The 18,932-nt window shown below is 54.2% G+C and overlaps 1 protein-coding gene across 5 annotated transcripts in view; it reads left to right on the top strand.

The window, feature by feature from the left end:
* Positions 1-17,816, top strand: part of ARHGEF18 (Rho/Rac guanine nucleotide exchange factor 18) — a 68,345-nt gene extending 50,529 nt beyond the window's left edge. For 3 of the 5 annotated variants that reach the window (XM_067733985.1, XM_067733988.1, XM_067733989.1), the window contains 12 exons: positions 170-246; positions 1,665-1,843; positions 2,636-2,727; positions 10,468-10,650; positions 11,739-11,876; positions 12,284-12,408; positions 13,202-13,258; positions 13,349-13,399; positions 13,521-14,000; positions 14,382-14,715; positions 15,494-15,610; positions 15,697-17,816. In XM_067733985.1, coding sequence (XP_067590086.1) covers positions 170-246; positions 1,665-1,843; positions 2,636-2,727; positions 10,468-10,650; positions 11,739-11,876; positions 12,284-12,408; positions 13,202-13,258; positions 13,349-13,399; positions 13,521-14,000; positions 14,382-14,715; positions 15,494-15,610; positions 15,697-15,851 — 1,988 coding nt within the window. In that variant the 3' untranslated portion in view covers positions 15,852-17,816. The remainder of the gene's footprint in view (positions 1-169; positions 247-1,664; positions 1,844-2,635; positions 2,728-10,467; positions 10,651-11,738; positions 11,877-12,283; positions 12,409-13,201; positions 13,259-13,348; positions 13,400-13,520; positions 14,001-14,381; positions 14,716-15,493; positions 15,611-15,696) is intronic. The other 2 variants (XM_067733986.1, XM_067733987.1) reach the window with 1 other exon arrangement.
* The last annotated feature ends 1,116 nt before the right edge of the window (positions 17,817-18,932 follow it).

Raw genomic sequence — 18,932 nt, 5'->3', positions numbered from 1 at the left:
CAGGAAGCAGGACGCGAGCGTCCAGGGGCTCGGCGTTAAAAGCTGAAACCAGGAGGGTGATGGGGTGGGGTCAGGTTGAAGGGCGCCCGCGGGCTGTGGCGCCGGCCTGGGATTCCACGTCTGCCCGGCGGGACCCTGTAAGATGTGTCCTTCTGCGTTCTCCCCTTAGATGTCCTTGCTGTCCTGTTGACGGACGTGCTTCTCCTGCTACAAGAAAAGGATCAAAAATACGTCTTTGCTTCCGTGGTACGTGTCCCGTCCCTTCGCAGAAAGGGCTGCTCGAAAGCTGTCTGCACGGGCCGGGGATGGGGGGACTGAATGGGCTCCTGTCCAGTGGCCTGAGGCGGCTTCAGGGTCATGCCAACATCTTGCCCAGTTCCGCCTGGGCTCTGTGCTTCCGTGGCCCTTCCCCTCACAGGCGCCCGGGCTCTCACAGGCCCGGGCAACCTCGCCGGGAGAGCCTGTCCCTCCTTCCCGGGGAGCTAGCGCATCGCTGAGGATGCGCACTCAGGCAGCCACTGCCCTGGGAGCTATGACCACGTCGGCCCCACGGCATGCTGGTCCCAGCACAGCCGCGTCACGGGAGCCAAGCTGGCCGGGAGCTCCGTGCGGACGGAGGGCTCGGAGTCAGGCTGGGATCCCACCCATCCCACCCGGCCCACGTCCACTGGGGACACCGCCTCCGCCTCTGCTCGCCTGGGTGACCCGTGGGTGCCTGCCGCGGGGGTGCTCAGCGAACCCATTAGCCTCTGGGTTCACCTGGAGAGGAAGGTGGCCTCTGTCACTCAACTCCAGAGTCCCACCCCTTTCCCAGGGACTTAAACTAGCTTCTCAAGAAGTTTCCAGAAATAGGTCACGCTGTCTTGCCAAACGGTGGTCTTGCCCTGACGCCAGCCCACCTCGTGTGCTGTGTGTTCACTCACGAGGGTGATGCGACATCTATGATCTGCTGTGCTGCCTGCTACCCATGGCCTCCCCGCTCGCCCTCTGTGTGTGTGTGTGTGTGTGTGTGTGTGTGTGTGTGTGTGTGTGTCTGTGTCTGTGTCTGTGTCTGTGTCTGTCCTGATTGCCTCTCCTCAGAAAGACACCAGTCCTGTTGGGTCAGGGCCCACCCTCATGACCTCGCTTTAACTTAACCACCTCTTTAAAGACCCAGTCTCCAAATACCGTCACATCCTGAGGTTAGGACCTCGGCATCTGGATTTAGTGGGGAATGGGGGGAAATGCAGTATAGCCCATAACAACCAGTTAAAATTGCGCATTTTACTGGTCGGTCAGAGCATTATCTCTTGTCGGACACACCACAGATTGGGAATACTGGCTGGCTCTGGGTGTTTGGGGCACACGGTTGGGAGGAGGATTTATTTGTCATCCCAGACTGCCTGCTCTTGTATCTTCTGAGTTTTATACAGTGTACGTGCGTTAGCAATTATAAAACATTTTTTAAGCACGTTGAACAAGCACATGAAAAGGATGTGAGGATATCATCGCGATAGTGTCCGTTTCCCCCAGGTGGCAAAATCTTTCTGCTTTGAATTGTTGGAGGATAAGCAGGGTGCACGCCTCCCCCGTTCCCCCCCAAGTCCCCTTCCCCGCCGGCTCATGGCTCCACGGCTGTAGGCCAGGTACAGAGTGACCCTCCCCGCCCCGTCCCACCTGTGCAGGACTCCAAGCGCCCCATCATCTCGCTGCAAAAGCTCATCGTGAGGGAGGTGGCCAACGAGGAGAAAGCCATGTTTCTGATCAGCGCCTCCCTGCACGGGCCCGAGATGTACGAGATCTACACCAGCTCCAAGGAGGACAGGAACACCTGGATGGCTCACATCCGAAGGGCCGTGGAGAGGTGAGAGGGACCCGGGTGGGCCTTCCCTCCACTGACGGCTGTGCCCCTGGCTTTGGTGGCTGGCTAGTCAGCAGAGACCTTGGAGCGCCTGCGAGGGTGCCGGGGGTCGCAGGCGGAAGACCCCTTCGCTTTTCCCCTCCCTGTCATTCCACCTCGGTGCTCTGTCCATCCCCTCATCTAAGGGCAGACAGAAGACGCCATTCAGCCCCTTCTGACAACAGCTAAAAAGGCCCAGATGTCTGTGGCTGGAGGATGCGGGGCCCGCAGCTCTGTATTGGTGGGCTGTCTACCTGACACAGGGGGCTGTCCTTCCTCCTCGGGCCAGGGGACCCCTCAAGACCCCAACCCTGTGGCTTTGAGTGATGCCTGGCTCCTGCCACCGACAGACGGTGGTCCGGCCCCCACCCCAAGCCTGCTGCTCCCTCCCTTTATGCCCAGAAGCTTCTCAAAGCTTTAGTCTTCTTCGAGCCCCCTCAGTCCTCAACTTGGACTCTGCTGGCCTTGCAGCGTCCCGTAGCTGGGAGGTCCCCAGGGAAGGAACTGCTCTGTCTCCTCCACCCCCCACACCCTGCAAGACATTTGAAACCTGTGGCCGGTTACGTCCTGACACTTTGAGACTGGATGCTTGCCGACGGCTGTGTTTCTGTCCTGCACGGTTGACCATTAACAAACTAAATCTCTCAGCACATCAGAGATGCTCTTTGCAGCCGGACCTGCAGGCAGACCTCAGTGCTGTTTCAGAGGCAGCCAGTCCACGGAGCGTGCTCGCCCATCTGTCCCCTCTCCCTGCAGCTGCCCGGATGAGGAGGAGGGCCCCTACAGCGAGGCCGAGGAGGAGAGGAAGATGGTCGAGGCCCGCGCCGTGAGGCTGAGGGACTTCCAAGGTAAGGGCGGGGTGGGGGGATGGGGTCAGTGTGACCTCGTCTGGTGACTTGGCCCCGAGAGCCCTCCTGGGCCCGGCAGTGGCCTTTCTGTTCTATCCCATCAGAACTGGCCATGGAGCGAACCGCCGCCCAAGTGACCAGGAGTTTGGCTGTGGGCTATCCCATGTCCTGCGGTTCTCTGGGCCGTTTGCCCTGGGGTAGCGCTCTTCCAGAGGGCGTGTGGGAGAGGGGAGTGGGGCGCTAGGGTTGCTCCCTTGGTCCTCGCTCAAGAAGGGCTCAATAATTCACATACATTACCAGTCACCCATTTAAAGTATGCCATGCAGTGGATTTTAGTGGATACCAAAAGGATGTGCAACCATCACAGTCAATTTTAGGCTGTTTCCATCACCCCAGAAAGAAACGCCATCCCCATTAGCAGTCACTCCCGTTCTTTCCCCATCTCCAGCAGCTGGGAACTTCTGTCCTACTGTCTATCTGTCTATGAACTTACTTACTCCAGACACCTCGTATAAATGGGGATAGTTGTCGCTTTGTGACTGGCTTAGTTTACCAAGCGTGATGTTTTCAAGGTTCATCCCTGTGGCAGAATCTCTTTCCTTTTTAAGGCTGAATAATATTCCATTGTATGGATGGACCACATCGTGCTTATTCTGCTCCCCGGTTTTTAACAGAGTCCTGTGAGATTTCAGCAAGGTCATTGCCAAGAATCCATCTCAGTACTTTGTGGTCTCAGGCAACTCCCCTCCTCTCTTTCACTCACTGTGATATTTATGTTTAACATAGGTAACATTTGAGCAGTAAGCGCATAAAATTAGGCAGTATGTATTTTATTTCTTTTTGTGGGGAGAGGTGCAAGTTTGAAGGTATTAAGGAATAAAAATGTCCAAAAGAAATCAGAGAAATCCCACTGACCCCTGAAAGTATAATGTTAACATAGTATTCATTTCATCCTGTTCTAAATTTGTCTTTTAACATCTTCATTGGAGTATAATTGCTTTACAATGTTGTGTTAGTTTCTGCTGTACAACAAAGTGAATCAGCTCTATGTATACATATATACCCATATCCCCTCCCTCTTGCATCTCCCTCCCACCCTCCCTATCCCACCCCTCTAGGTGGTCACAAAGCACGAGCTAATCTCCCTGTGCTATGCACCTGCTTCCCACTAGCTGTCCATTTTACATTTGGTAGTTTTATATATGTCAATGCCACTCTCTGACTTCATCCCAGCTTACCCTTCCCCCTCCCCATGTCCTCAAGTCTATTCTGTGCATCTGCGTCTTTATTCCTGTCCTGCCCCTAGGTTCTTCATGACCTTTTTTTTGTTTTCTTAAATTCCATATATATGTGTTAGCATAGGGTATTTGTTTTTCTCTTTCTGACTTACTTCACTCTGTACGACAGACTCTAGGTCCATCCACCTCACTACAGATAACTCAATTTCGTTTCTTTTTATGGCTGAGTAATATTCCATTGTATATATGTGCCAATCTTCTTTATCCATTCATCTGTCAATGGACACTTAGGTTGCTTCCGTGTCCTGGCTATTGTAAATAGAGCTGCAATGAACATTGTGGTACATGACTCTTTGAATTATGGTTTTCTCAGGGTATATGCCCAGTAGTGGGATTGCAGGGTCATATGGTAGTTCTATTTTTAGCTTTTTAAGGAACCTCCATACTGTTCTCCATAGTGACTCTATCAATTTACATTCCCATCAACAGTGCAAGAGGGTTCCCTTTTCTCCACACCCTCTCCAGCATTTATTGTTTGTAGATTTTTTGATGGTGGCCATTCTGACAGGTGTGAGATGATACCTCATTGTAGTTTCGATTTGCGTTTCTTTAATGATTAGTGATGTTGAGCATCCTTTCATGTGTTCATTGGCAATCTGTATATCTTCTTTGGAGAAATGTCTATTTAGGTCTTCTGCCCATTTTTGGATTGGGTTGTTTGGTTTTTTTTGATATTGAGCTGCACAACCTGCTTGTATATTTTGGAGATTAATTCTTTGTCATTTGCTTCATTTGCAAATATTTTTTCCCATTCTGAGGGTTGTCTTTTCATCTTGTTTATGGTATCCTTTGCTGTGCAAAAGCTTTGAAGTTTCATTATGTCCCATTTGTTTATTTTTGTTTTTGTTTCCATTACTCTAGGAGGTGGGTCAAAAAGGATCTTGCTGTGATTTATGTCATAGAGTGTTCTGCTTATGCTTTCCTCTAAGAGTTTTATAGTGTCTGGCCTTACATTTAGGTCTGTAATCCATTTTGTGTTTATCTTTGTGTATGGTGTTAGGAGGTGTTCTAATTTCATTCTTTTACATGTAGCTGTCCAGTTTTCCCAGCACCACTTATTGAAGAGGCTGTCTTTTCTCCACTGTATATTCTTGCCTCCTTTATCAAAGATAAGGTGACCATTTGTGTGGGGGTTTATCTCTGGGCTTTCTATCCTGTTCCATTGATCTATAGTTCTGTTTTTGTGCCAGTACCATACTGTCTTGATTACTGTAGCTTTGTAGTATAGTCTGAAGTCAGGGAGCCTGATTCCTCTAGCTCCATTTTTCTTTCTCAAGATTACTTTGGCTATTCGGGGTCTTTTGTGTTTCCATACAAATTGTGAAATTTTTTGTTCTAGTTCTGTGAAAAATGCCATTGGTAGTTTGATAGGGATTGCATTGAATCTGTAGATTGCTTTGGGTAGTAGAGTCATTTTCACAATGTTGATTCTTCCAGTCCAAGAATATGGTGTGTCTCTCCATCTGTTTGTATCATCTTTAATTTCTTTCATCAGTATCGTATAGTTTACTGCATACAAGCCTTTTGTCTCCTTAGGTAGGTTTATTCCTAGGTATTTTATTCTGTTTGCTGCAATGGTAAATGGGAGTGTTTCCTTAATTTCTCTTTCGGATTTTTCATCATTAGTGTATAGGAATGCAAGAGATTTCTGTGCATTAATTTTGTATCCTGCTACTTTACCAAATTCATTGATTAGCTCTAGTAGTTTTCTAGTAGCATCTTTAGGACTCTCTATGTATAGTATCATGTCAGCGGCAAACAGTGACAGTTTTACTTCTTCTTTTCGATTTGGATTCTTTTTATTTCTTTTTCTTTGATTGTTGTGGCTAAAACTTCCAAAACTACATTGAATAATCATCATGAAAGTGGGCAACCTTGTCTTGTTCCTGATCTTAGAGGAAATGGTTTCAGTTTTTCACCATTGAGAACGATGCTGGCTGTTGGTTTGTCATATATGGCCTTTATTATGTTGAGGTAGGTTCCCTCTGTGCCTACTGTATGGAGAGTTTTTATCATAAATGGGTACTGAATTTTGTCGAAAGCTTTTTCTGCATCCATGGAGATGATCATATGATTTTTATCCTTCAGTTTGTTAATATGGTGTATCACAATGATTGTTTTGCATATATTGAAGAATCCTTGCATTCCTGGGATAAACCCCACTTGATCATGGTGTATGATCCTTTTAATGTGCTGTTGGATTCTGTTTGCTAGTATTTTGTTGAGGATTTTTGCATCTATATTCATCAGTGATATTGGCCTGTAGTTTTCTTTTTTTGTGACATCTTTGTCTGGTTTTGGTATCAGGGTGATGGTGGCCTCGTAGAATGAGATTGGGAGTGTTCCTCCCTCTGCTATATTTTGGAAGAGTTTGACAAGGACAGGCGTTAGCTCTTCTCTATATGTTTGATAGAATCTGCCTGTGAAGCCATCTGGTCCTGGGCTTTTGTTTGTTGGAAGATTTTTAATCACAGTTTCAATTTCAGTGCTTGTGATTAGTCTGTTTAGTCTGTTTATATTTTCTATTTCTTCCTGGTTCAGTCTGGAAGGTTGTGCTTTTCTAAAAATTTGTCCGTTTCTTCCAGGTTGTGCATTTTATTTGCATATAGTTGCTTGTAGTAGTAATCTCTCATGATCCTTTGTATTTCTACAATGTCAGTTGTTACATGTCCTTTTTCATTTCTAATTCTATTGATTTGAGTCTTCTCTTTTTTCTTGATGAATCTGGCTAATGATTTGTCAATTTTGTTTATCTTCTCAATGAACCAGGTTTTAGTTTTATTGATCTTTGCTATTGTTTCCTTAATTTCTTTTTCATTTATTTCCTATCTGATCTTTATGATTTCTTTCCTTCTGCTAACTTTGGGGATTTTTTGTTCTTCTTTGTCTAATTGCTTTAGGTGTAAGGTTAGGTTGTTTATTTGAGATTTTTCTTGTTTCTCGACGTAGGATTGTATTGCTATAAACTTCCCTCTTAGAACTGCTTTTGCTGTGTCCCATAGGTTTTGGGTCGTCATGTTTTCATTGTCATTTGTTTCTAGGTATTTTTTGATTTCCTCTTTGATTTCTTCAGTGATCTCTTGGTTATTATTTTTTTTTCCTTGGTTATTTAGTAGTGTATTGTTTAGCCTCCATGTGTTTGTATTTTTTTAGAGTTTTTTTCCTGTAATTGATATCTAGTCTCATAGCATTGTGGTTGGAAAAGATACCTAATAAAATTTCAATTTTCTTAAATTTACCAAGGCTTGTTTTGTGACCCAAGATATGATCTATCCTGGAGAATGTTCCATGAGCACTTGAGAAGAAAGTGTATTCTGTTGTTTTTGGATGGAATGCCCTATAAATATCAATTAAGTCCATCTTGTCTAATGTTTCATTATTAAAACATCTTGTGTTTCCTTATTTATTTTCATTTTGGATGATCTGTCCATTGGTGAAAGGGGGGTGCTAAAGTCCTCTACTATGATTGTGTTACTGTCAGTTTCCCTTTTTATGGCTGTTAGCATTGTCCTTATGTATTGACGTGCTCCTATGTTGGGTACCTAAATATTTATAATTGTTATATCTTCTTCTTGGATTGATCCCTTGATCATTATGTAGTGTCCTTCTTTGTCTCTTGTAATAGTCCTTATTTTAAAGTCTATTTTGTCTGACATGAGAATTGCTACTCCAGCTTTCTTTTGGTTTCCATTTGCGTGGAATATCTTCTTCCATCCCCTCACTTTCAGTCTGTATGTGTCCCTAGGTCTGAAGTGGGTCTCTTCTGGACAGCATATATACAGGTCTTGTTTTTGTATCCATTCAGCCAGTCTGTGTCTTTTGGTTGGCACATTTAATCCATTTACATTTAAGGTGATTATCGATATGTATGTTCCTATTACCATTTTCTTAATTGTTTTGGGTTTGTTTTTGTAGGTCTTTTCCTTCTCTTATGTTTCCTGCCTAGAGAAGTTCCTTTAGCATTTGTTGTAAAGCTGGTTTGGTGGTGCTGAATTCTCTTAACTTTTGCTTGTCTGTAAAGGTTTTAATTTCTCCGTCGAACCTGAATGAGATCCTTGTTGGGTAGAGTAATCTTGGTTGCAGATTTTTCCCTTTCATCACTTTAAATATGTCCTGCCACTCCCTTCTGGCTTGCAGAGTTTCTGCTGAAAGATCAGCTGTTAACCTTATGGGGATTCCCTTGTATGTTGTTGCTTTTCCCTTGCTGCTTTTAATATTTTTTTTTTCTTTGTATTTAATTTTTGATAGTTTGATTAATATGTGTCTTGGCATGTTTCTCCTTGGATTTATCCTGTATGGGACTCTCTGTGCTTCCTGGACTTGATTGACTATTTCCTTTCCCATGTTAGGGAAGTTTTCAACTATAATCTCTTCAAATATTTTCTCAGTCCCTTTTTTTTCTCTTCTTCTTCTGGGACCCCTATAATTCGCATGTTGTTGGGTTTAATGTTGTCCCAGAGGTCTCTGAGACTGTCCTCAATTCTTTTCATTCTTTTTTGTTTATTCTGCTGTGTGGTAGTTATTTCCACTATTTTATCTTCCAGGTCACTTATCTGTTCTTCTGCCTCAGTTATTCTGCTATTGAACCCTTCTACAGTATTTTTAATTTCATTTATTGTGTTGTTCATCATTGTTTGTTTGCTCTTTGGTTCTTCTAGGTTCTTGTTAAACGTTTCTTGTATTTTTTCCATTCTATTTCCAAGATTTTGGATCATCTTTACTATCATTACTCTGAATTCTTTTTCAAGTAGACTGTCTATTTCCTCTTCATTTGTTTGGTCTGGTGGGTTTTTGCCTTGCTCCTTCATCTGCTGTGTGTTTCTCTGTCTTCTCATTTTGTTTAACTTACTGTGTTTGGGGTCTCCTTTTCCCAGGCTGCAGGTTCGTAGTTCCCGTTGTTTTTGGTGTCTTCCCCCAGTGGGTGAGGTTGGTTCACTGGCTTGTGTAGGCTTCCTGGTGGAGGGGACTGGTGCCTACCTGTGTTCTGGTGGGTGGGCCTGGATCTTGTCTTTCTGGTGGGCAGGGCCGCATCTGGTGGTGTGTGTTGGGGTGTCTGTGAACTTATTATGATTTTAGGCAGCCTCTCTGCTAATGGGTGGGGTTGTGTTCCTGTCTTGCTAGTTGTTTGGCATGGGGCGCCCAGCGCTAGAGCTTGCTGGCCATCGGGTGGAGCTGGCCGAGTCTTAGCGTTGAGACGGAAATCTCTGGGAGAGCTCTTGCCAATTGATATTACGTGGAGCCAGGAGGTCTCTGGTGGTCCAATGTCCTGAACTCGGCTCTCCCACCTCGGAGGCTCAGGCCTGACACCAGGCTGGAGCACCAAGACCCTGTCAGCCACACGGCAAATAGAGGTAGAAGACCAACATCCACTCAGCCTCAGGGCTGTTCCAATGTTGTCAGGGCTCCGCCGGTCCCTCTGCGCTGGTTCACCTCCTCCCCAGTGTGTCCCGTTCTAACTCTTATTTCTGTCAGAGGGTAATAAAATACATGCCCTGCACAGATGCATCTCCACGGATACCACAGAATCATACAGGAACGTCTCCTCATCACCCACTCCCGACAAGAGTCTTAGTGAATTAGAAATAGATGTTTCCTTCACCAAGATCTCCTTTATTATCTTGGACCAAAAGCCAATCTCGTCTTTTACACTGGACCGTCAGGGACACTCCCATCAAAGTCAGGAGCGAGGCAGGGCCCCCCACCCCCCCACTCTCACCATTAGTATCTTCCTCCTGGACGTTCCAGCCAGGGTAGTAAGGGAAGAAGCAGAAGTAAGAGATCACGAGTGGTAGGGAGGTGGCAGAATTATTTTTTGCAGGTGACATGATTATCTGCCTAGGAAATCCTGTAGAATCAACTGGAAAACTATTTGAAATGTAAGAGAGCTCAATAATTTAGCTGAACGGGATGTGTATATTTATACTAGCAATCACCAGTGAGAAAGTCTAGTAAAATAAGTCGTAGTCATGGCAGCAAAAAAGAGGTATAGGGACTTCCCTGGTGGTCCAGTGGTTAAGACTCCCTGCTTCCATTGCAGGGGGCCCGGGTTCAACCCCTGGTCAGGGAACTAAGATCCCGCATGCCTCGTGGTGCGGCCAAAAAAAAAAAGTATAAAACCCAGAGACTTGTAAGAAGATTAGAAAACTAAGTCTCATAAGGCTCTCAGTTTGTCCCAAACTAATAAAAATCAGCCCGTTATGGTCCTCCCCCATCCCCCCACCGTGTCTGATTTTTATAATTGAGGGAAGTAAGCTGGAGACAGGGCCACACCCTTGCCTGCTGGTCGGGAATGTTGGACGAAGGGAGAGGTCCAGCTCCGGACAGGGTGTGGGTCAGCAGGGTTCCCAGAGGCCCGCCTGGCCCTGTGAGGCATCCTTATACCAGCTCCTGGGGGAAACTACCGCAGAGGAGGCCGAACCCCACACCCATTGCCACTTTGCAGAGCGACTTAACATTAAAGACCAGCAGATCGCCCAGAGCCTCAGCGAGAAGCAGCACATCTACCTGGAGATGGCTGAGATGAGCGGCCTCGAGGACCTCGCCCCGGCTCGGCTCCTCTTCCGGGGAGGGGACCTCCCCGAGAACCTGCAGGGGGAGCTGATTCTCAAGTCGGCCATGAGTGAGAGTAAGTAGCCACCAGCCCTCGCTGAGCGCCGGCCCGCCCTCCCTGTGCTGCCTGGTGGGCTCCTGGGAGACCCCAGGCTGGGCACACAGCCCCGTGGGGCCCACAGGCCACCCTGTCCGGGCACGATTCTGCCTGCCTCTATTCTGCTTAGAGCTGGAAGGTCCTTGGACCCAGTCGGGTGCAGACCCCTCTCTGCAGATTTACAGTACCATCTCCTATTCACTCAACAAACACTCCCGGTGCTGGACCCGGGGGTCTCAAATTGACTGAGACGGTTCCTCTTTTCTGATGAGTGGGTCACTGATGCTGTCCCCAGAAAAATACACACATACACATTTGGTGGGTTGTTTCAGGGGCTCCTGGCCGCACAGCCACGGGAGGGCACTGGCCGGTAAGCAGCCTGCTTCCAGGAGCTGACAGGGTCCTTGCGGAGCTCCTAGAAACTTCCACGCAGCTGCTGAGCCCCATGCTAGGCCAGGGCATGTGCTCCTGCTGGGCAGTCAGGCAGGAGGGCCAGCACTGTTCTTTCAAAGTCAGGCGAGACAGACACAGCCCTGCCCTCCAGAATTTTCCATCGGAGTGAAAAGGCCAGAGGGGTCCCGCTTGGACGGTGCCCCTGCTCAGCCTTGCTCCCTCCGGCCGTGCCTCCCATGTCTCCAGTCACCACTGTTCTTGGGCTCCCGAGACCCTCTCATGTCCTGTGCCTCGGCCTAGAATAGTCTCCCCACCTCCTCACCTGGCCAAAGCCCGTCTGTCCTCGAGCACCTTATGTGACCAGCCCTTCTCCCCCAAGGCCACCTCCCATGGCCCCTGACCTTCTGTATGGCTGTCAGCACACAGGCAGTGGCCACACCGAGTTCCCTCCTAGGCCCAGCGCAGCCCCAGGCTCAGGGCCCGGAGCGCCCCAAGGTCCGGCCTCGTGTAGATACAGATTGGCACATCCTGGGTGCAGTACCTGTGTAGGGGGTGCACAGAGTCAGAGGGGGTGACCGACACCCTGCGAGGCCGTGGCCCGGGTCTCTGCACCCTGCTCTGATGCCCACGGCAGGGCCGCGGGTGACTTGGTTCCCCTCCATCTCCTTCCACAGTCGAGGACATCCAGAGCCTGATCTGCAGGCGGCTGGGCAGCACCAACGGCCAGGTGGATGACGGGGGTGGCTCCTTGTCCCCAGCTCGGAGGGTGGAGGCCTCCGGGGGCTACGACAGCGCCGGCAGCCCCGGCAAGAGTGAGTGGCGCCGCCTCCTCTCGGGGCTGGGGCTTCTCGGGACCCCAGGAGGTCGGCGGGTGCGGGAGGATGTGCAGTTTCTTAAAACGTTCCCTTCACAAAGCATTCTTGGCAAAGCCCAGGCGTTTGCTGTTCAGCATCTCTGCTGCTGATTCCCCTCAACCTTCTGTAAACTCTCCGGGGTCAGGGTTCTGGAACTTTCCAGGGGTGGTGAGTCACATTCTGACAGCAGCACCCAGGCCAGTTCCTGCTGCTGGTCTCTGAGCCCCAGATGCCGCCCTTTCTGCCCAGGTCGGAAGGCAGCAGCCCGGCCACGATTCCTACCCAGGCTGGGGGCGGGGTGGGGAACAGGGCATGCAGACCCCTCGGGACCCGCGGCATCTCATGCGCCTGGCTTGGGGTTTCAGATGGCAGTTTTCAGAAGAACGTCTGCAGCAGCAACCCCAGCCTCCGAGACTGGCAGGGCGCCGCGGGCAGCCCGGACTCGAGGCCCGGCGACACCCCGGGGGCCTCCGAGGAAGCACCGCAGGCGGTACGCTGCCTCCTTGGGATGTTCCCGAGCTCCATACAGAGTCGGCCCCAGTGCTTTTAATTATCGTCAGTGAGGGGGAACAGCCTGTGCTTGGCTTGTCTGGTTTTTCCGTCTCAGGGCAAATAGTGAGCAGCGTCGTCCCGGTTGACGGTGACTAATAGTTAATGTGCAGATTGACATGTGGCCAGGTGACCCTCCTGGTTCCTCCTGCAGGCCCCGGCAAGGGCGGGGTGGGAGGCAGGAGAGGGGCGGGCTCAGGGCAGCAGCCTCAGCAACAGGTGAGAGCCACCGTGTGGGGACCACGAGCTTTCAGTCTGCACAGGTGTCCTGCCCCGCCCCCCCCGACCCCCCCCCCCCCCCCCGGCCGGGTGCCGAGGTCACTGGCTGTTCCGTCCTTTGACTCAGAAGGCCCACCCTTGCCAAGCGCTGGGGTCAGAGTTGGAGGCTGGCTGCCTCTGGCCACCTCTGAGGTCTGAGGCCTGGGCTCTTCTGACAACCACCCCCTGCCAGCCCACCCCCCGCGGCCAGGCTAAGAGCCTCCCACACGGCGGGCCCAGCCCGCCCGCCCGCCCGCCCGCCACCCTCGCACCTCCCGCCACCCTCGCACCTCCCGGAGGCCACCCTGCGCCCACCCTGCGCCCTCAGTTTCCAGACACCAAGGCTGGCACACGTCAGACGAGCAGGCGGGGGCCTGTCCCATGCTAAGGGGATGCCTTAGCTATAATACGCGTGTCCCGCTCGAGTTGGATTGGCCCTTAGAAGCTCTCTGAGCTGTGATGCCGTGTTTCCACAGGCGGAGGCACCAGGTGCTGAGCCCAGCCCCCGGCTGCCCGCCCTCCTGGAGTCGGAGGTAAGCGCGGGCTTGTGCGTCCCCCCAGGGCCGGCACGCACGCCCGGCGGGGCTTCCTGCAGAGCGCCAACGTCCCTCTCCTTTTCTCAGCAGCTCGTCCGGCGGATCCAGACACTGTCCCAGCTGCTCCTCAGCCTCCAGGTACGTGGCTTTTGGGGAGCGTGGCAGGCTGCACGTGCCCTTCTCCGGCTTGAGGCTGTGGTCTGGGGGAAGGCCGGGCTCTTCCTGAAGCCGGCCGCTCACCGGCCCTCCCCTCCCCCAGGCGGTCATCGCCCAGCAGGACAGCTACGTGGAGACGCAGAGGGCGGCCCTCCAGGAGCGGGAGAAGCAGTTCCGGCTGCAGTCGACGCGCGGGAACCTGCTGCTGGAGCAGGAGCGGCAGCGCAACTTCGAGAAGCAGCGGGAGGAGCTGGCGGGCGTGCAGAAGCTGCAGGGCCAGCTGCGGCTGGAGCAGCAGCGCTGGGAGCGCGAGCGGGAGCGCGAGCGCCAGGAGCTGGGCCTGGCCTCGGCGCGGCTGCAGCAGCGCGAGACCGAGGCGCTGCGGCTGCAGGAGCAGCTGAGCCAGGAGCGCGAAGAGCTGGAGCGCCAGCGCCAGGCCTACCAGCACGACCTGGAGCGGCTGCGCGAAGCCCAGCGCGCCGTGGAGCGGGAGCGCGAGCGGCTGGAACTGCTGCGCAGAGTGAAGAAGCAGAACACGGTGTCCGGGGCGGCCGGGGCGCTGCCGCCCGAGGTGCTTGCGGAGGTGAGCGCCGGGGGTGCGCCCTGGGCCCGCGCGGGCGTGGGCGTGTCTGTGAGTTGTGAGTGCATGAGCACATGCGTGGGTGTGTATGTATTTTGGGGGCAGGCGGTAAATGGCAGCTCCGTCGGACCAGCGTCAGTCTCTACCCAGACCTGACCCTCCCAGCTAAGAAGCTTCCGTTAAGCCACCCCTCACCCGGGAATTGGGCGGGCAGGCAGGCCAGGTCCAACCATCTCCAAAAACCCCGCCCCACCCGGGAGCCGGCAGAGTGCGGGACGAGGCTGGCCCGCAGCGCCATGCAAATCTGCGGGGCGTGGCTCCTTGTCGGGACACGGAAGGGCTGCCCGAAGGAACCAGCATTGGTGTCTTCTGGCGTTCTTTCAGGCCCAGCCCCCCAGCCACACTCCCAGCTTCAACGGGGAAGGGCTGGAAGGGTCCGCGGCCCTGACTAAAGCGCCACGGCCCCGGGTGAGCTCGCTGCTCTCTGGTGCCGGGCCTGAGTACGCAGAGCGCCCCGAGGTGAGCCGCAGGGACAGCACCCCGGCTGAGGGTCGGCCAGCCAAGAGCGACGTGCCCATCCAGCTGCTCAGCGCCACTAACCAGATCCAGAGGCAGGCGGCCGTGCAGCAGCAGATCCCCACCAAGCTGGCCGCCTCCACCAAGGGCGGCAAGGACAAGGGCGGCAAGAGCCGGGGCTCCCACCGTTCGGAGAGCTCAGGTGAGTCGGGGCCTCCTGGCAGCCCCCTCCCTACCTTGCCCAGGGCCTGCCTGGCCCCTCGCCTTCGGAGGGGGCATCGGGAGGAAACCCCAAGGCACAACTGGTGAGGCAGCTGAGGCTGCTCCCTCCCCCCCAACACGTGGAGGTCTTTCATCTCAAAGAGCAAAAAAATGGAAACATCAAACCTCAGCTCTGTTCCCGCCTTGGCCCTCAAACTGGGATCAGGGACAAGGGACCGCGCTGGTGATTCAGAAACGAGCCTTGGAAACCTTTGCGCAGTTAGTCACCCCGGGCGGGAAGTCGGGCAGGAAGTTGCACAGTGATCAATGCTACCGCTGCCCCACCGAGCCCCGCCCTGCGCTGGTCCAGGTGCTGCCAGCTCTGCTGGTGTCCTTGCTTCACCGATGGCGTGCTCAGCCCTTGCACCAGAGCACCCTGCAGCCAGCTGGCCCTGGTAGGGAAGGCCCAGGGGGAGAGTCCCTGGGACATTCCTGGGGAGCAGGTCCTGTGTCCCAGGACCACTGGGCAGCAGGGTCACAGGGCCTCTCGTCCAAAGGTTGAATGACTCCAGGGCCTTCTGTGGTTGGGCAGGGGTGTCTGCCCTGGATTTTGTCACTGAATTTGGGGCCTAACGTCTGAGTGGGGTCTATTCCTGGGAACGGGCGCTGGGGAAAGTGTGGGCGAGAAGTGGGATGAGGCCCTGGCCCAGGTCCGCAGAGCGCTCCTGTGCCTGGAGCGAGGCCGAGCACCCCAGCTGGCACCTTCCTCCCGCTTCCAGCCTCATTTGACCTGAAGCAGCCACTGCTTCTCAACAAGTTCATGGGCAAAGAGGAGAACGCCTCTCGAGGCCGCCGCTCGCTGAGTCCCGTCCCGCGCAGCTCCACACCGCCCCCAGGTGAGCCGGCCTGCACCCCACCCCCACCCCCTGGCACCCTCAGTGCCTGGCAGCTCCTGACACCCACAGCCCCCTCTCTCTTCCAGACTCCTGCCTCCCAGCCCCATGCCCGGTCCCGGCTGATGTCCCCAACGAGTACTTCACCCTCAAGGCCTGGGGGGCATCCTTCCCACCCGTGGCCCTGTTCTCCACACCACTCGACAAGGAAGAAGCCAGCAAGGAAGATGTCATCTTCTTCTAGGGGGCGTGGCTCAGGATGCAGACCCCTTCCTGCGCTCTCTGGGGACGCGCCCCGCGGCCCTCTCCCCTTCCCAAGTAGACCTCTGCCAACCACCACCAGGCCGGGGCAGCGTTGGCCTGCCATCTTGAGGTTCTGTAGGATTAGCAGTGGTGCCTGGGCAACTTTGTAAACTTATTTTTTCTAATACAAAAAGGAGAGTTTTTAACGGAGGGTTGAACCAAAGCTAACCCATGGAGCTGTCATCGTAGCGCCCCAGTTGGGTAGAGGAGAGACCAACTCCAGGCTGTGTTTGCAAGGTAGTGACCAACTGTGGTGGTTCCACCTAGAGCATGACAACAGGCCAGACCCTGGCCTGAGGAGTTGCTGGCCCAGGCTGGGCTCCGTGGCCACCAGGAGACCCTGGAACGAGTCATTATGGCACCAGAAGGGGCCCAGTGGTGTTGGCTCTGTCCACAGAATCAGGCAGAATTGACTTCCAGGAGTGGGTTCATGGTGAACCTCCAGGCCAAGACATGAGCCCAGCCAGGGGTGGCACACAGCTCTCCCGGGACAGGGCCACAGGGCTGGGCAGCCAGAGAGGTTGGCTGATGGCTTGCCTGGCGGGTCCTCCAGGTGCAGAAACTCGTCCTGAAAGGGGCTGACCTGGAAGGGACTGACCGTAGCTCACTTTAATGTGGTGGAGGTTTTTAAAACCTGCTCTTGTCAAACTCGGTGCTTTCCCAAGGCGCCTCACCAAGGCAGCGTGGTTCTGCGGGCCTCTCGAACACCAGGCGCCCAGGAAGCCAAGTCCAGAGCTTCAGCCAGGGCTGGCACGCACCCGAGGGTCCCAGCCCCGGGTGGAGGGTCCTCCATCCCCATGAGATGGGCCAGTTGTTCCAGGGCTGCTGGGGGGGAGCCCCTAGGGCTGGTGTCCCGAGCCGACGGGCAGATGCTGGGACAAAGGGCAGTGGGGTGGAACGCTGGAGGGACCCACGTGGCCTGGGTGGTGACTGTTGCCAGCAAGTGCACAGACGGCCGCCTCGCGGGCACCTCAAGTCCAGTGAGCTGTCGCAGCTTATTGTCAGCAAACACCCAGGAGGAGGGAGAAGGCCGCCGGTCCAGCCTCGAGGCGAGGCTGTAGGTGTCGGGGATGGCATCGCACGTCCACGAACAGTCCCAGGGTGGTACCTGGGTCAGACCCACATTCCAGCTTTGGCCAAGTGCAGGCTTGGGTGCCAGGCGGGAGGGCGGGGCATTCCAGCCTTTTCCTGCACCCCAGGCTCCCCAGTGGAACCCACAGCCCGAAGCATTGGCGGGAAGACTGAGTCCTGACGGAACAGGAGCCCGGGCACCCGGTGCGAGGTGACACAGCCAGCAGTGACAAGGAACTGACAGTGGTTCCGGACCTCTCCAGAGCTGTTTCCTGCCCCCACCTCGCCCTTGCCCGAGGGCCTGCGGCACCAGCGAGCAGCAAGGAGCAGCAGCCTCCCCGCCCCAGGACACGTGCCACGTCTGTAATCAGTGTTTGTGTTTTGTACTGAGACGCATCAGAGCACTTTAGAAAAGTTGACTTTTAAGTTCCTGTCCTGTTGTGAAGAGGACATTGCTGGGCCGCGAGCGCCACCCACAGATCCGCTGTGACGCTGTGACCCTCCCAGAGGATTCCTCGGGCGATCAGCAGCTCGAGCCCGCGTGGATCTCAGCAGAGGAGATTTCCGGGTGGTACCAGCAGCTGGGCAGCACCGTGGGCACATCTCACCAGGACCCCGAGGTCACTCCCCGGTAGGGTCCAGTCTTATTTGTAAAGTTAGGGGTCGAGCAGATGTTCCTATTTCTGTGGGATCTGTGCACGTTAATCGTGACCATGACCTTAGTTCACCCGACAATTATTTTTACAATGATGGCAGCATTTCCTCACTGTGATATATGTCGGAACCGCCCTAGAACTTAAGACCTGATTCTAGCAATAAACGTGTCTGAGATGAACTGACCGGAGTGGCGGTTCTTTGGAACTTTGTTTTAGGATCACCTGCCCAAAGGCTGGTGCTGCAGCGTGCTCTCGGGGCGGGGCGGCGGGGAGGAGAGGAGCCTCGGACCCTCTGCTGCACTAGGAGGCCTGAACACCAGGCCCAGGGCCTGCCTGTGATGCCCTGTGCCTCCCATGTGGGCCCAGGACACCACAGCAGTGCTCTCTGCCGCTGTCACCTCTCCTGCCGGGTGCACTGCTCCCCCTGCCCCGAGGCTGGGGTGGGGAATGTAGGGAGGTGGAGACACCTCCCAGGCAAGTGACAGCACCTTCCCCCCGCTGGGCACCAGCTCAAACCAGTGGTTGGATGGACTGCACAGAGAGAGCCCAGGCCAGGTAGCCTGCTCTGTTCCCGGTGAGGAAGCCCCAGACAGACAGTGATTCCATCTGGACAAAGTTGGAGGCAGTGCCAGCGCCAAGGTGGCTACAGTGGCCCCAGGGGGAGCGCTGACGAAGCCAGGGTGCGGAGAATGCCGCCAGGTCCTCCGGCCCTGGCCGGTCCCCTCCCACTTAGGCCGCCCCTGTGGTCCTGGGGCGTCAGCCTCCTCGACAAGGCGGGGCCCCTCAGCCTCCCTGCTCCCTGACGGAACACGCGCTCCCCGAGTCCCGCGCCGGGGCCGGTCCCCTGGAATTGTCTTGCTTCACCCCAACCTGCAGCTGAGCTGCCAGCCCAGGGAAGGGCACGGGGCAGGGTGTGGCCACACGACAGTTGGAGCCGGCTCCTGGTCACCAGCCCACCCAGCTGTGCCTGAGGCCGTCAGCTGCGTCCCCGCCCCGCTGCCCAGGCTGCCCAGGCCCGAGGGGGATGCCAGCCTCCTGGGGCACCTGTGACCTGCCGTGTTACACGTCCAGGTGTTCACGTGGTCCCCTGACAAACACGCTGCCTTCCAGGTGTTAACTCACCGAGTCTCCCGACAGGTAGGCAGGTGCCGCTCTGACCCCCACCCTAATGTCGCTGGTGCCTCTGGGTGCTGGGAAGGCAGAGCGTGCCCCCCGTTTACCAGAGGGAAGAGGGACCCCCTCCCTCCTCCTCCTCCCTCCCCTAGCCCAGAGGGAGCCCCCCCGTTGGATGGGGC

Source organism: Pseudorca crassidens, chromosome 3, assembly GCF_039906515.1.
Source record: "Pseudorca crassidens isolate mPseCra1 chromosome 3, mPseCra1.hap1, whole genome shotgun sequence".
Lineage (NCBI taxonomy): Eukaryota > Metazoa > Chordata > Mammalia > Artiodactyla > Delphinidae > Pseudorca > Pseudorca crassidens.
This window is presented reverse-complemented; position numbering and strand designations above follow the sequence as displayed.